General features: G+C 45.8%; 1 protein-coding gene across 4 annotated transcripts in view; it reads right to left on the reverse strand.

The window, feature by feature from the left end:
* Positions 1–91: 91 nt before the first annotated feature.
* TMPRSS3 (transmembrane serine protease 3) overlaps positions 92–16,141 on the reverse strand; it is a 32,514-nt gene continuing 16,464 nt past the window's right edge. For 3 of the 4 annotated variants that reach the window (XM_082461125.1, XM_082461127.1, XM_082461126.1), the window contains exons 11-13: positions 15,485–15,627; positions 14,738–14,890; positions 92–12,067 (exon numbers count right to left, since the gene is read on the reverse strand). In XM_082461125.1, coding sequence (XP_082317251.1) covers positions 12,050–12,067; positions 14,738–14,890; positions 15,485–15,627 — 314 coding nt within the window. In that variant the 3' untranslated portion in view covers positions 92–12,049. The remainder of the gene's footprint in view (positions 12,068–14,737; positions 14,891–15,484; positions 15,628–16,141) is intronic. The other variant, XR_014263429.1, reaches the window with a different exon arrangement.

The following is a 16,141-nucleotide window of genomic DNA, read 5'->3' on the forward strand; positions in this document are numbered from 1 at the left end:
GGAAATATGAACAGACCAATCACAAGCACTGAAATTGAAACTGTGATTAAAAATCTTCCAACAAACAAAAGTCCAGGAGCAAGTAGCTTCACAGGTGAACTCTCTCAAACATTTAGAGAAGAACTTAAACCCATCCTTCTCAAACTCTTCCAAAAAATTACAGAGGAAGGAACACTCCCAAACGCATTCTATGAGGCCACCGTCACCGTGATACCAAAACCAGACAAAGATACTACAAAAAAAGAAAATAAAGCAGAATAAAGAAAAAAGAATGAAAAGAATTGAGGACAGTCTCAGAGACCTCTGGGACAACATTAAATGCACCAACATTTGAATTATAGGGGTCCCAGAAGAAGAAGAGAAAAAGAAAGGGACTGAGAAGATATTTGAAGAGATTATATTTGAAAACTTCCCTAATACGGGAAAGGAAATAGTCAATCAAGTCCAGGAAGTGCAGAGAGTTCCATACAAGATAAATCCAAGGAGAAACATGCCAAGACACATATTAATCAAACTATCAAAAATTAAATGTGAGAGGAAGGAGATACAGGGATATATGTATATGTATAGCTGATTCACTTTGTTATACAGCAGAAACTAACACACCATTGTAAAGCAATTATACTCCAATAAAGATGTTAAAAAATGCAAAGAAAAAAATTAAATACAAAGAAAAAATATTAAAAGCAGCAAGGGAAAAACAACAAATAACATACAAGGGAATCCCCGTAAGGTTAACAGCTGACCTTTCAGCAGAAACTCTGCAAGCCAGAAGGGAGTGGCAGGACATATTTAAAGTGATGAAGGGGAAAAACCTACAACCAAGATTACTCTATCCAGCAAGGATCTCATTCAGATTTGAAAAAGACATTAAAGCCTTTACAAACAAGCAAAAGCTGAGAGAATTCAGCACCACAAAACCAGCTTTACAACAAATGCTAAAGGAACTTCTCTAGGCAGGAAACACAAGAGAAGGAAAAGACCTACAATAACAAACCCAAAACAATTAAGAAAATGGTAATAGGAACATACACATCGATAATTACCTTAAATGTAAACAGATCGACTGCTCCCACCAAAAGACATAGACTGGCTGAATGAATACAAAAACAAGACCCGTATATATGCTGTCTACAAGAGACCCACTTCAGACCTAGGTACACATACAGACTGAAAGTGAGGGGATGGAAAAAGATATTCCATGCAGATAGAAATCAAAAGAAAGCTGTAGTAACAATACTCAGACAAAATAGAGTTTAGAATAAAGACTATTATAAGAGACAAGGAAGGACACTATATAATGATCCAGTGATCAATCCAAGAAGAAGATATAACAACTGTGAATATCTACGCACTCAACATAAGAGCACCTCAATACATATGGAAAATGCTAACAGCCATAAAAGGGGAAATCGACAGTAACACAATCATAGTAGGGGACTTTAACACCCCACTTTCACCAATGGGCAGATCATCCAAAATGAAAATAAATAAGGAAACACAAGCTTTAAATGATACATTAAACAAGATGGACTTAATTGATATTCATAGGACATTCCAACCAAAAACAACAGAATACACGTTCTTCTCAAGTGCTCATGGAACATTCTCCAGGATAGATTATATCTTGGGTCACAAATCAAGTTTTGGTAAATTTAAGAAAATTGAAATCATATCAAGTATCTTTTCTGACCACAATGCTATGAGACTACATATCAATTACAGGAAAAAATAGGTAAAGAATGCAAACACATGGAGGCTAAACAATACACTACTAAATAACCAAGATATCACTGAAGAAATCAAAGAGGAAATCAAAAAATACCTAGCAACAAATGACAATGAAAACAAGACGACCCAAAACCTATGGGATGCAGCAAAAGCAGTTCTAAGAGGCAAGTTTATAGCTATACAAGCCTACCTCAAGAAACAAGAAAAATCTCAAATAAACAATCTAACCTTACACCTAAAGCAATTAGAGAAAGAAGAACAAAAAAACCCCAAACGTAGCAGAAGGAAAGAAATCATAAAGATCAGATCAGAAATAAATGAAAAAGAAATGAAGGAAACAATAGCAAAGATCAATAAAACTAAAAGCTGGTTCTTTGAGAAGATAAACAAAATTGATAAACCATTAGCCAGACTCATCAAGAAAAAAAAGGGAAAAAACTCAAATCAATAATATTAGAAATGAAAAAGAAGTAACAATTGACCCTGCAGAAAGACAAAGGATCATGAGAGATTACTACAAACAATGATATGCCAATAAAATGGACAACCTGGAAGAAATGGACAAATTCTTGGAAAACCACAACCTTCCAAGACTGAACCAGAAAGAAATAGAAAATATAAACAGACCAATCACAAGCACTGAAATTGAGACTGTGATTAAAAATCTTCCAACAAACAAAAGCCCAGGACCAGATGGCTTCACAGGTGAATTCTATCAAACATTTAGAGAAGAGCTAACACCTGTCCTTCTCAAACTCTTCCAAAATATAGCAGAGGGAGGAACACTCCCAAACTCATTCTACGAGGCCACCAGCACCCTGATACCAAAACCAGACAAAGATGTCACAAAGAAAGAAAGCTACAGGCCAATATCACTGATGAACATAGATGCAAAAATCCTCAACAAAATACTAGCAAACAGAATCCAACAGCACAGTAAAAGGATCATACACCATGATCAAGTGGGGCTTATCCCAGGAATGCAAGGATTTTTCAATATATGTAAATCAATCAATGTGAAGATAAACCATATTAACAAATTGAAGGAGAAAAACCATATAATCATCTCAATAGATGCAGAAAAAGCTTTTAACAAAATTCAACGCGCATTTATTATAAAAACCCTCCAGAAAATAGGCATAGAGGGAACTTACCTCAACATAATAAAGGCCATATATGACAAACCCACAGCCAACATCGTTCTCAGTGATGAAAAACTGCAACCATTTCCTCTAAGATCAGGAAAAAGACAAGGTTGTCCACTCTCACCACTGTTGTTCAACATAGTTTTGGAAGTTTTAGCCACAGCAATCAGAGAAGTAAAGGAAATAAAAGGAATCCAAATTGGAAAAGAAGAAGTAAAGCTGTCACTGTTTGCAGATGACAATATACTCTACATAGAGAATCGTAAAGATACTACCAGAAACTCCTAGAGCTAATCAATGAATTTAGTAAAGTTGCAGGATACAAAATTAATGCACAGAAATCTCTTGCATTCCTATACACTAAGGATGAAAAATCTGAAGAGAAATTAAGGAAACACTCCCATTTACCATCGCAACAAAAAGAATAAAATACCTAGGAATAAACCTGCCTAGGGAGACAAAAGACCTGTATGCAGAAAACTACAAGACACTGATGAAAGAAATTAAAGATGATACCAACAGATGGAGAGATATACCATGTTCTTGGATTGGAAGAATCAACATTGCAAAAATGACTATACTACCCAAAGCAATCTACAGATTTAATGCAATCCCTATCAAACTACTAGTGGCATTTTTCACAGAACTAGAACAAAAAATTTCACAACTGGTATGGAAACACAAAAGACCCTGAATAGCCAAAACAATCTTGAGAAAGAAAAATGGAGCTGGAGGAATCAGACTCCCTGACTTCAGACTATACTACAAAGCTACAGTAATCAAGACAGTATGGTACTGGCACAAAAACAGAAATATAGACCAATGGAGCAGGATAGAAAACCCAGAGATAAACCCACGCACATAAGGTCACCTTAGGTTTGATAAAGCAGGCAAGAATGTACAATGGAGAAAAGACAGCCTCTTCAATAAGTGGTGCTAGGAAAACTGGACAGCTACATGTGAAAGAATGATATTAGAACACTCCCTAACACCATACACAAAAATAAACTCAAAATGGATTAAAGACCTAAATGTAAGGCCAGACACTATCAAACTCTTAGAGGAAAACACAGGGAGAACACTCTATGACATAAATCACAGCAAGATCCTTTTTGACCCACCTCCTAGAGAAATGGAAATAAAAACAAAAATAAACAAATGGGACCTAATGAAACTTAAAAGCTTTTGCACAGCAGAGGAAACCATAAACAAGACGAAAAGACAACCCTCACAATGGGAGAAAATATTTGCAAAAGAAGCAACTGACAAAGGATTAATCTCCAAAATTTACAAGCAGCTCATACAGCTCAATATCAAAAAAACAATCCAAAAATGGGAAGAAGACCTACATAGACATTTCTCCAAAGAAGATATACAGGTTGCCAACAAACACATGAAAGGATGCTCAACATCACTAATCATTAGAGAAATGCAAATCAAAACTACAATGAGGTATCACCTCACACCAGTCAGAATGGCCATCATCAAAAAATCTACAAACAGTAAATGCTGGAGAGTGTGTGGAGAAAAAGGAACCCTCTTGCACTGTTGGTGGGAATGTAAATTGATACAGCCGCTATGGTGAACAGTATGGAGGTTCCTTAAAAATCTAAAAATAGAAATACCATATGACCCAGCAATCCCACTAATGGACATATACCCCAAGAAAACCATAATTCAAAAAGAATCATGTACCAAAATGTTCACTGCAGCTCTATATACAATAGCCAGGACATGGAAGCAACCTAAGTGTCCATCGACAGAGGAATGGATAAAGAAGATGTGGCACATGTATACAATGGAATATTACTCAGCCATAAAAAAGAAATGAAATTGAATTATTTGTAGTGAGGTGGATGGACCTAGAGTCTGTCATACAGAGTGAAGTAAGTCAGAAAGAGAAAAACAAATACCGTATGCTAACAGATATATATGGAATCTTAAAAAAAAATGGTTCTGAAGAACCTAGGGACAGGACAGGAATAAAGACACAGATGTAGAGAATGGACTTGAGGACACGGGGAAGGGGAAGGGTAAGCTGGGATGAAGTGAGAGAGTGGCATGGACATATACACACTACCAAATGTAAAATAGATAGCTAGTGGGAAGCAGCCTCATGGCACAGGGAGATCAGCTCGGTGCTTTGTGACCCCCTAGAGGGGTGGGATATGGAGGGTGGGAGGGAGACGCAAGAGGGAGGAGATATGGGGATATATGTATATGTATAGCTGATTCACTTTGTTATACAGCAGAAACTAACACACTATTGTAAAGCAGTTATACTCCAATAAAGATGTTAAAAAACATATATATTAGCCCAATAAGAATGTTTCTGAAATCATAGTTCTTTGGGCTCCATAAACCAAACATAACTTTAAAAATCATTTTCATGGTTCCTTTTCTCAGCAGCCCTCTGTGTGGTTGGTGATGGGAAAGTGGTTAAACGGAAACCCCAGCCCCCCGCCTCTCCCGGATGTGACTGCACCCAGAAGATAACAGCGCCCCCCCTACAAAGGCCCACGGAGGCACTCTGGCCTCAGCCTCAGGGAAGCTGGGGACTGCAGGGGTGTCCTCACAATTTCACAGCTGAAGGCCTGACTCCTGCTCTGGTTGAAATGGGTACAGACTCTGGAATCTCGCCCTGGGCTCTGCCGCCCGTCTGGCATCCGTCCTGCCCTGTGGCCATCACTGAGTCACAGTGGGCACCCCGGGGCTGGGGACAGGAGCAAGCTCTGGCTCTGGCCTGGCAGCAGGCAGCCCTCTCACAAACCAGGAGGAAGGTGAGCTGTGGCCCCAACGTCACAGGCCCAGCAGACAGCTGTCCGTCCGGGACCTGGGAGAGAATCTGGAATTTTCCAGTGACCAGGCGGAAGGGGTGGGAGTGGATGCCCTCCCCAGAGCCCCCCCTGGTGGCCATGCCTGGGAAGCTCCTAGGTTTCCCTTGAAGTTCTCTGAGGGCGGGTGTGATAAACAAGCAGCTGTCTGGACCCAGGGACGGTCCCCCGCTCCATCCCTTCCCTTTCATTGCCTTGTCCTCCGGGGTCTGCAGGAAATGAGCACTGAGTTTTAATACTGTGCTGGGAACCAGTGATATTATACACATTTTAATGTACCAACCTGGGAGCCTCCTGCCTGGGGCCGGGCCTCCCCCCCCACCCCCGAGGCCTGAGGAGAGAATACAGGGAATCGTGCAGATGTGGCAGCTGCATCCCCACACCAGCCGTTCCTGGAGAAGAGGGATGTCGGCAAGAGGCCAAGGCACGTGTGGGGCAGACAGTAGACCCCAGCTCTTCCTGCAAACCTCCCTCGCCGCTCTGACCCCAGCAAAGAAGCTTCCACTAGAAGTGGAAGCTTCTAGTTTGTACCTAAGATGAAAAGGAAAGAAAGGGGAAAACAGTAAAAAAAAAAAACAAAAAAAACCCTGATATAAAAATTATGTCTTAAGAGTCCATTTCCCCAACTCTGAAAATATGATATCAGTGCTTAGTGGACGGATTTTAAAGGCCATCACTATTGTTCTCTTTTCATTCTTAAAATAAATTCTCTCTTTTGCCATTTCTCACCCCTTAGTGATATCACTTTGACCATTTTTCTGTGAACTAGACTCTGAGTCATAATTTTTTACAGAATTTTTATCACTCTACGGCAGACCAGAATACAGTGTAGACATGTAGCAGGATTTGGTTTTCACACATCAGGCAGTTATTTTGTACTTTTAAGGGGAGAAATATGGATTTTTTTAAAAATACGTCATAATTTTAAATTATAAATGTTATCGTTAGGTTGATTTCCACCTACTTCCATACATAATATGTGCTGGTTTATGAAACAATGGCATTCAGGTATAGTCTATGGAGCTGGTGCATTTACTTCATAGTCATCATTCGGTCACTCCACTCGTGTCCATGAGCAGCTTCTGGGTCCTGGGCTGGATGTTGGGATGTGCAGGTGAATAAAACACAGCCCATCCTTGGGAGCCTCAGCCTACATGAGACACAGGTTCAGAAACAAGCGAGTTTGTTGCCATATAAGTGTGCTACCATCTCTGTGTACACACACACACACACACACACATACACACACACACATACCCCAAGTGCTACAGGAGCCCAACGAATGACCTTTCTCTACAGGTCCATGAACTTTGGGGAATATACAGACCATTTAGGGACCCAGAAGAGGCACATGAACCAGAAGGCAGCCAGTCTCCAGAAGTAGCTCCCAAGCAGGTGGGACAGGCCACAGTTCTTGGTGCGGAGCTGGGCCAGACACAGAGGACGTTGTGTCGCAAGTCACTGAGACGCAACAAGCCAGCCAGGCTTTTTCACGCTGTGGGGAAAACGTGGCCCAGTGAGTAGATAGTCTAAATTAACTGATTGGAAGCCAGTGTTTTTTACGATTCTGCAGCAGAAACTGGATTCTTCTTGGTCACCACTGGCACGTCCTTTGCCACCCCGGTGCTGGTGGCCAGGCCATCGGAAAATGCACCTGCCAGTTAGATCAGGGCTTGGCTCCTCCACAAGTATCCCAGCCCCACTGTTGCTGTTGGGAAATTCTCACAGAGAAGCCTTTGGACATTGAGACCAGTACAGCTGCGCCCACACCTGGAACGTCTTCCACGAGCAGTGGCTCCCAGGCTGGGCTGTGGGACAGGGTGACAGGGCAGGGGATTCACAGCCAGACCTCCCTGGCATCTTCCTGCACAGCCCAGGTGGTCTCTCCAGGTGAGAATTGGAGGAGATAGACTTGAGCAGATTCCTCAGCTCCCAGCCAGAAGCCCTCCTATTAGAAGAGGGAGGCAACTGACAGATTTTGTGGCCAATTACAGTATTCAAGTTGTTGACCAATTCTTATTTTTTTAATAAATTTATTTATTTTATTTATTTATTTTTGGCTGTGTTGGGTCTTCGCTGCTGCACGCGGGCTTTCTCTAGTTGCGGCGAGCGTGGGCTACTCTTTGTTGCAGTGCGCGGGCTTCTCATCGCGGTGGCTTCTCTTGTTGTGGAGCACGGGCTCTAGGCACATGGGCTTCAGTACTTGTGGTGCACGGGCTTAGTTGCTCCGCAGTATGTGGGATTTTCCTAGACCAGGGATCGAACCTGTGTCCCCTGCATTGGCAGGCGGATTCTTAACCACTGCGCCACCAGGGAAGCCCCGGACCAATTTTTAATACTCTGTTGCCAAGCTTTCTATAATATTGTTAGGTCTTCTGCAATTCTTATAAACATATTTAAATACAGCCATATCAAATACTAAAGTACCAGAAGGAGAGGGAGAGAGAAAGAGACAGAGAAAGAGAGAGAGAGAGAGGGAGAGGAGCTGTTTCCCAGACACTGTCCTGGACGTCTGGGCGCAGGTGGGGCTCCCTCATTTACTACCTCGGCACACGGATGCGCCACAGCTGCTTCTTCAGGTCTGAGCCGTCAGGGGAGGCAGCCCACGTCACCTATGGTGTGTTCCTCCGGCTGTGGCTGGGCTGCAGGTTAGGGGTGCTCCAGCCGTGGCCTTCTCTCCCGGCTCCTGCTCTGGCTTGGCTGCCAGGTGTGAGGTAGGTGTCAAGTTGTTGTACCCACAGGAGAAGAGGAACAAGATGGCAAACCGCTTTACTCGAGAACCTTAAGCCAGCAAACGTCTCCATGGGAACCAAACGTTTCTAGAGGACAAAGTCGATCACGACTTTGAATCACTACTACATCTCAAATGGGTTCAAACTGGTGGCACAAAGTCCCTTTGGACTCAAATGTGAAAGAATGTAGCTTTGCAATTAGTTAATTGCTTTAATTCCTGCTGGTATGCTGTGCCCCACTGGCCGGATGTGTGGTCTTGGGAAAATCTCGTCACTTTCACAAGTCGGTTTTCCTCATCTGCCACTGGGACTAGTGGTAAACCCTGTGTCATAGGGGTGCTGTAACGATGAAGCAAGTAAGCGTAGGGAACAGGTTTAGAACAGGGTCAGGACCCGGCACACACCGAGTAACTCCCCACCATTAGCATTACCCAGGACCTTTTGAAAGATGTAAGACAGCAAGTCTTTCCAAACAAAATAGCAGAAGGAAACCACAACAGGCTAAAGTGCATTTCCGGTGACCCCAAAGTCAAGTTTTCAAAACTGAGATTATCACATATGAAATCTTTCAACTTTTCACAACTTGGATCTTCAATACCTGAGTTACCAGTACTTTCTTTTTTTTTTTTAAGTTGGAGTATTATTTTATGTATAACAGGGTAAATTTAGTGAAGTTATACAGGTTTATTTAAACTAACAAATGATTATGTGCCATGATACCATTATACACTGAAATCTGAAGAACTTGATGATTTCTCATTCTTTTTTCCTACAGAACATTTTTTTTTATTGAAGTATAGCAGAGGTACAATATTATGTTAGTTTCAGGTGTACAACAGAGTGATTCGACATTTAAATATATTATGAAACAATCACTGGGATAGGTCTAGTTACCATCTGTCCCCATACAAACTTATTACTGTATTATTGACTATATTTGTGCTGTACGTTACATCCCCATGCCTTATTTATTTTACAACTGGAAGTTTGTACACGTTAATCTCCTTCACCCATTTCACCCAACCCTCACCCCCCTCCCCTCTGGCAACCACCCATGTGTTCTCTGTATCTATGAGTCTTTTTCTGTTTTGTTATGTTTGCTCATTTGTTTTGTTTTTTAGATTCCACATATAAGTGAAATATTTCTTTCATTTTTTGTGTTTGTCTTTCTCTGTCTGACTTATTTTACTTAGCATAATATCCTCAAGGTCCATCCATGTTGTGTCACAAATGGCAAGATTCCATTCTTTTTTATGGCTGAATAATATTCCATTGTATATATACACAGTATCTTCTTTACCCATTCATCTGTTGACGGACACATAAGTTGCTTCCATATCTTGGCTATTGTAAACAATGCTGCAACGAACACAGGAGTGCATATATTTTTTCCAGTTAGTGTTTTTGTTTTCTTTGGGTAAATACCCAGAAGCAGAATTGCTGGATCAAATGGTAGTTCTATTTTTAATTTTTTGAGGAACCTCCACACTGTTTTCCATAGTGGCTGCACCAATTTACATTCCCACCAACAGTGCACAAGGGTTCCCTTTTCTCCACACCTTCACCAACATTTGTTATTTGTGTTCTTTTTGATAATAGCCATTCTGACAGGTGTGAGGTAATACCTCATGATGGTTTTGATTTGCATTTTCCTCGTGATTATTGATGTTGAACATCTTTTCATGTGTCGTCCACCATCTCTATGTCTTCTTTGGAAAAAATGTCTATTCAGGTCCTCTGCCCACTTTTAAAATTGGATTGTTTGGTTTTTGGCTATTGAGTTGTATGAGTTCTTTATATATTTTGGATATTAACCCCTTATTGGATATATCATTTGCAAATATCTTCTCCCGTTCAGTAGGCAGACTTTTCGTTTTGTTGATGGTTTCCTTCACTGTGCAAAATGTTTTTTAGTATGATATAGTCCTATTTGTTTATTTTTGCTTTTCTTGCCCTTGCCTGAGGAGACAGATCCAAAAAATAATACTAATACCAATGTCAAAGAGTTTACTGCCTATGTTTTCTTCTACAAATTTTGTGGTTTCAGGTCTTAATTTAAGTCTTTAATCCATGTTGAGTTTACTTTTGTGTATGGTGTAGCAAAGTAGGCCAGTTTCATTCTTTTGCATGTAGATGAAGAGATTGTCTTTTCCTCCATTGTATATTCTTGCCTCCTTTGGTGTAGATTAATTGCCTATATAAGTGTGGGTTTATTTCTGGGCTCTCTATCCTGTTCCATTAATCTGTGTGTCTGTTTTTGTGCCAGTACCATACTGTTTTGATGACTGAAATTTTGTAGGATAGTTTGATATCAGGAAAGTGATACCTCCAGCTTTGTTCCTCTTTCTCAAGATGCTTTGGTGAGCTACCACTGCTTTCAAAGAGAGCTGGGCAGAAACACTTAAAATAAAAATGGTCTTGTCCCTTTCTGACATGTACAGAGATCTGTGCAGTGACTATGATACAGTGAGGTGCATCCAAATAAAGTTTGCCCTTAGCTCTCCCTCCCTATCTTCCCCATCCCCTTCTCACACATGGAGGCTCCCTGGAGCCGGCCCTTCCCCAGGTACCTGGACCCATCTCTGATCCCTTTGAAACTCACCCATCTTTCCCACTGTTACCTCAAGGCAAAGCAACGGATTCATATTCTGATGAAGTCATTTGTGATAAAGCACCACTGGACAGTGATTACTTACCAAGTAACCTTCCTCTGTTATGAGTGTGTTATGCGGACTGCAGAAGGTGTGTGGGTACCAGGAGGGGTCTCTAATCCTGCAGCTACGTGGGAGATTAATGGGCCCATATGGAGAGGTAGGGAAGCCTCTGGCCTCTTGATGACTTGAGACTGTCTAGTCTGCCTCAGTACCGCTGTGTGAGGTTTAGGTGGTCTTGACTTAGTACTTTCTTTTCTTACTCTGCTTCTGAGTGCTGTGATGTAATAGCAGATAATTCTGATCTGCCGAGAAACCTGTTCTAACAGAAAATACAAAACCCACGATGGATATAGAAGAGATCAAATTAATTGAGCCTCTTGAATTAAGCTTATATGAGCAGTCAGGATTCATTCAGACAAGCTCGGAGTGATGAATGCGCTAAGAAAGGGTACGTCCTCTGGAAGCAAGAGACAATGATACATCAAGCACCAAAACCTACAAAAAATACTAGAAATAAACCTCAAACTATAATCTTAAGTTCCCACATGTCAAAGGAGATCCTGGTAGAAAATTGGTTAGGTTCTGGTGCCCGGATAGAAAGGTGCAGACAGCTGCATCTACACTGACCGCACTCCTGCAGGTCCAGGCTGCCGTGTCTTTGTTGAGGGGCTAAGGTGTAGATTGCTTTGCAGGGGAGGAAACCAGATGGACAAGGAAAATGTAGCACTTCGGAGGCATTCCTGCTTCTGTTCTTAGTGAAGATCAGAAAGGAGGTTCGGGGTCCTTTTAGTCCAATGCCCCTCTGGCTTGTTAGAGGTGATAGAAGAAAATTGCTCTAGATGTAGAGGAACGAAAAGATGCTCCTTCTTTTGGCTCTGCTGTTAGAATCCATGGAAGGACAGGGATGTCTCCATCCTGGCAGGAACTCAAGGTGGTAACCTGCCTCTTTCTCTTCAAGTTTTCAGGTCCCTCTAGAAATGAAAACATAGGCATTATCTTTTTCAGCGCTTCAAGCCATCTCTCCGATATTAAGATGGAGTGAGCACCTGATTTTACCCTGAGTGGAGCTTCAGCAGTCCACAGTTGATGGGGACGAAGTTGGCCTCTGCTCCATGCGGATCCCAGGTAAGTGTGAAATAGCTCCCCTTCCCTGTGCCACACCTCCAACCTGCCACACCCCCGCCATCTCCGTCATCAACCTGAGACTTTTCCATCGTTTCCAGCCCTTAGTATCAGTGTTCCTGTGTCTCTCTTTGAGTTGCAACAATTTTGTTTTAAGCTCCCAGCAGAGAGAGAAAACTACTGGATGAAAATGAAGGTGATGCAGCAAACTTTAGCATCAGCTAAAAAATGGGGTGATTCCCCTCGAGATGTGAGCGCTATTGGAAGGCCCTCACATCAATGTTCAAAAGAAACAACTAAAAATGCAGGCCCGCTGGAAAACTCTCGTGGGAGGGAAGCCTGTTCTGGGTCGTCCCGGAGACACTTGAAGAGAGGCATGACTCACACAGGCCTTCAGATGCCAGAGGCTGCCGTGGCTGAGATGCTCTCCCAGGCCTCAGGGGAGCCGTCCACCTATCCAGAAGGGCCTGCTTCTCGAGCTCTGGGAGGAGGAGGAGCCCTTTCTAAAATCCTCCCACGTCCTCAGAGTGTGCCCTGGAGACCCCTGCATCAGAATTGCCAGGGCGTCCGATCAGACCCTCTGGACCCTCAACGGTAGCGAGCAGCCAGGGGGAGTGTCTGCACCCCGGCTTGGAGATCTGTCACTGGGCTTTGCAGGGTGCGGGGCTGGGCTCACGGAGCTGCTTAGACTCACGCTCTGCCCTCATTAGCCTCGGCAGGGGGCTTATGTAGGTCCCCTCACCTCTGATATGGGGATGGTCCTAGGGCCCAACAGCCAGGGCAGTGCTGGGGGGAAATGGGCTGAGATGTCAGAACTCCTCTGTCAGAACCTCCCAGACTGATTTGGGAACCTGGTCCTGCCCAACAGCTCAGGACTGGGCCGGGCTTCTTCAACCTACCCCTGCAGCAAGCCTGGTCACATGGACCCTCTGACCCTGCGAGCAGCGTCGTGGAGCTGCACCTCCAAGGCTCCCTGGGCGAATGCGGAGGGTCCTGCACTCCCTGTGCCCACGTGATACCTCCCCCCAACGGCCCACATGACCCTCACCCTTCTCAATCCTGCTCACGGGCTGTCTGCAGCCACTGCAGCACGGAGGCTGCTCTTTCAAGCGTCTTTTCTGAGGGGGTGAGGGATTTGGGCTGAATTTTGTGCTGAAGAGCATTGCACAGCCCTCAGCGCTGGGCCAGGCGGTCAGCTAACAGCAAAATGGGCCCCAGCAGAAGTCCCCGGCAGGCCTATCTCCTAGCCTTGCCCTGCAATGGGCTGGCACTATGTACCTGCAGAGGACACACAGCTATACGACAGCAGGGCTGGAATTCCAACCAGGTCCAGTCCCAGTCTTGGGGCCTCAGCCCTGCTCGTAGCTCCTGATTTAAGGCAAATATTCAAGGAGGAAGAAGTGGAAATTAACACGAAGGCACTTGAGGAGTTTGGTCCTTCTTAGCCAATTGCTTTAAATTAAAAGGAGCATTTTAAAGGTCTTGATCTACCAGGACAGAAAGCAGATTACTGGTCACTGGAGGCCGGGGGACAGGGAACAGGGAGTGACTGCTTAATGAAGTCTTATTTCCAGGAAATGAAAATATTCTGAAACTAGGTAGAGACGGCAGCAGCCCAACATCGTGAATGAGCTAAATGCCCCCAGATTTTCACTTTAGAATGGTCAGTTTCACTCTGTGTAAATTTTGCCTCAAAAAAAACCAACAAAAACAACAACAAAATACACCAAAAAAAAAAAAAAAAAAAAAGGCCTGACGTGGGACTCAGAGCCGGTGACCAGGTCCGCAAACATTTGCTGCGCGCCCATGGGGTGGAAGGCCGGGCTGTCCAGGCCCTGCTCCCTCAGTGGGTGTCCCCCCCTGTCCTCCAAGCCATTGCGCTGGGGCCTGGAGTAGGCTGGGGCATTCCTTGTCCCTGGGGGTCCCATTCTTCCTCCCGCCATCACCAGGGCTCCCCCTGCCCGCCCTGGTCCTGCCAAGCCAGCCTCACTGACCCATCTCTGTCCTCCAGCACCACCCCCGACCACCCACAGGGAGACCCCCCCGAGGCACAGAACCGCCCAGACCCCTCCTGATTGGAGACTCTCCATCCCACCCTGGCTCCTGGCAAGGTCCAAACTCCCCGGTGGGCATTGGGGGCCTCCAGTCCAGACCATCCCCCCCCCGTCTCCACACCCACACGTGCCCACCTGACTGGTTCCCATCCCCCAGGGTTCTTCCTCGGCTGCCCCTCCTCCTTTCCCCAGTTGGTGGAAGCATGTTTCCTTCACGTCCAGGCAACACTCGCCCTGTGTGTGCCCACCCGCCATGCCCACCCCCGCCAGGGCCTTGTCTGTGGGATTAGCCATGCTCAGCCTGACGCCCAGGAGCACAGAGTCACTGCTTGACAAATCGATAACTAATCGGTCACTTCCTGGCTCCGGACAGCAGGACTGGGGTCCCACGGAAGGGAGGCTAGAGGTGGAGTGACTGACGGGCACCAGCACGAGCCTCCAGGGCAGGGGGAGCGCTGCACCCACCTCCATCTGCTCGTGAATCCAGTCCAGGAAGGAGGTGATGCGGGTGTAGACTCCGGGCTTGTTCACCTCGGCGCAGCCAATGCCGAAGCTCGTGGCTCCCACCAACTTCCACACCCTCCTCTCTTGACACACCAGGGGCCCCCCGCTGTCTCCCTAGACGACAAGGAAAGAGCAAAGGGCACACAACAGGCACTGCCATGGTGTGTCCCTTGTCCTGGTGGCAGGACCCCCCCTTCACTGTAGCACAAAATACAGCACGAAGATGGCTCACTGCCCAGCCCTTCTGGAACTGACGTGCACTCCTAATAGTGGGGTCCTTATCCTTTGGGGACGGTCCCCCTCCAGCCGTCTCCCTGCCAGATCTCGGGACCCTGAACCCACGAAGGTCAAGGCAGCTGGGGGAGCAGAGGGAGGGTCTGCCCGGCCAGGGGCTTTGACTGGACCAGGCGGTGCTGGAGTCTCGCCCACTGTAGCTTTGCAGACTGGATGCACTGGTTCCCACCTGCCCTCTGCCCCTCTGTTCCCTCTGCAAACTCCGAGACCCCTCCCACTGCCCAGCACCCAGGCAGAGGGGAGCGCTGGGTAAACGCTGATATCCTGAGCAAACTTCTTCCCACGCCCTGTAAATTTGCTTTCCAGTCAGTCACAGGGACGTGCTGGTGGTGGCCTCTCCCGCAGGCTGGGTCGCCACGGCAGTGCCTCGCCTTGCCCGCAGCGTGGCCCCCAGAGGTCACCGGGGGCCCCTACCTGGCAGCTGTCCACACCGCCTTTCAGGTAGCCAGCACAGAGCATGGAGGGGGAGATGATGCCGCCGTACACGTCCCTGTGGTTGCAGATCTTGTTGGAGATCAGAGGCACAGCCGCATGGTTGAGGACCGGGGAGGCATCGCCTGGGTCAGAGCAGGGGGCGGACCGTGTGGTGCGGGGGGCCCCCACTGGGAACTCAGGGGGCCTGCATGGGGCGGGGAAGCCTGGAGGTGGACGGCCTTAGAGCTCTGCCCCCTGGGGAGTGGGCTGGGGGACCCCGCTGCTTCATGTTAGGGCCACTCACTTCCCTAAGGTCACCAATGTGGGAGGAGGGGGGGCAACTGTAGCCAACAGGGACTCCCCCCGCCCCGCCAGAGCCTGTCCTGGGCCAAGCACTTGACCCACACCAGTATGTTTAGTTCCCAAAATAACCCAGGTGACAGCAGGGAAACTGAGGCACGCGAAGGTCCCACTCACAGCTTTGGGGTGGAACCTGGGGGTGGTCAGCAGAAACTTGTACTCCCAAAGGCATCTACATCCCAACCCCTGGAACCAGGGACCGTGTCACCTCCCAAAAGGGACTTTGCAGATGTGATAAAACCTTGAGATGGGGACACGATGCCGGGATCTCTGGGTGGACCTTAAGTGTAATCACAA

Source organism: Balaenoptera physalus, assembly GCF_965194825.1.
Source record: "Balaenoptera physalus genome assembly, chromosome: 4".
NCBI lineage: Eukaryota > Metazoa > Chordata > Mammalia > Artiodactyla > Balaenopteridae > Balaenoptera > Balaenoptera physalus.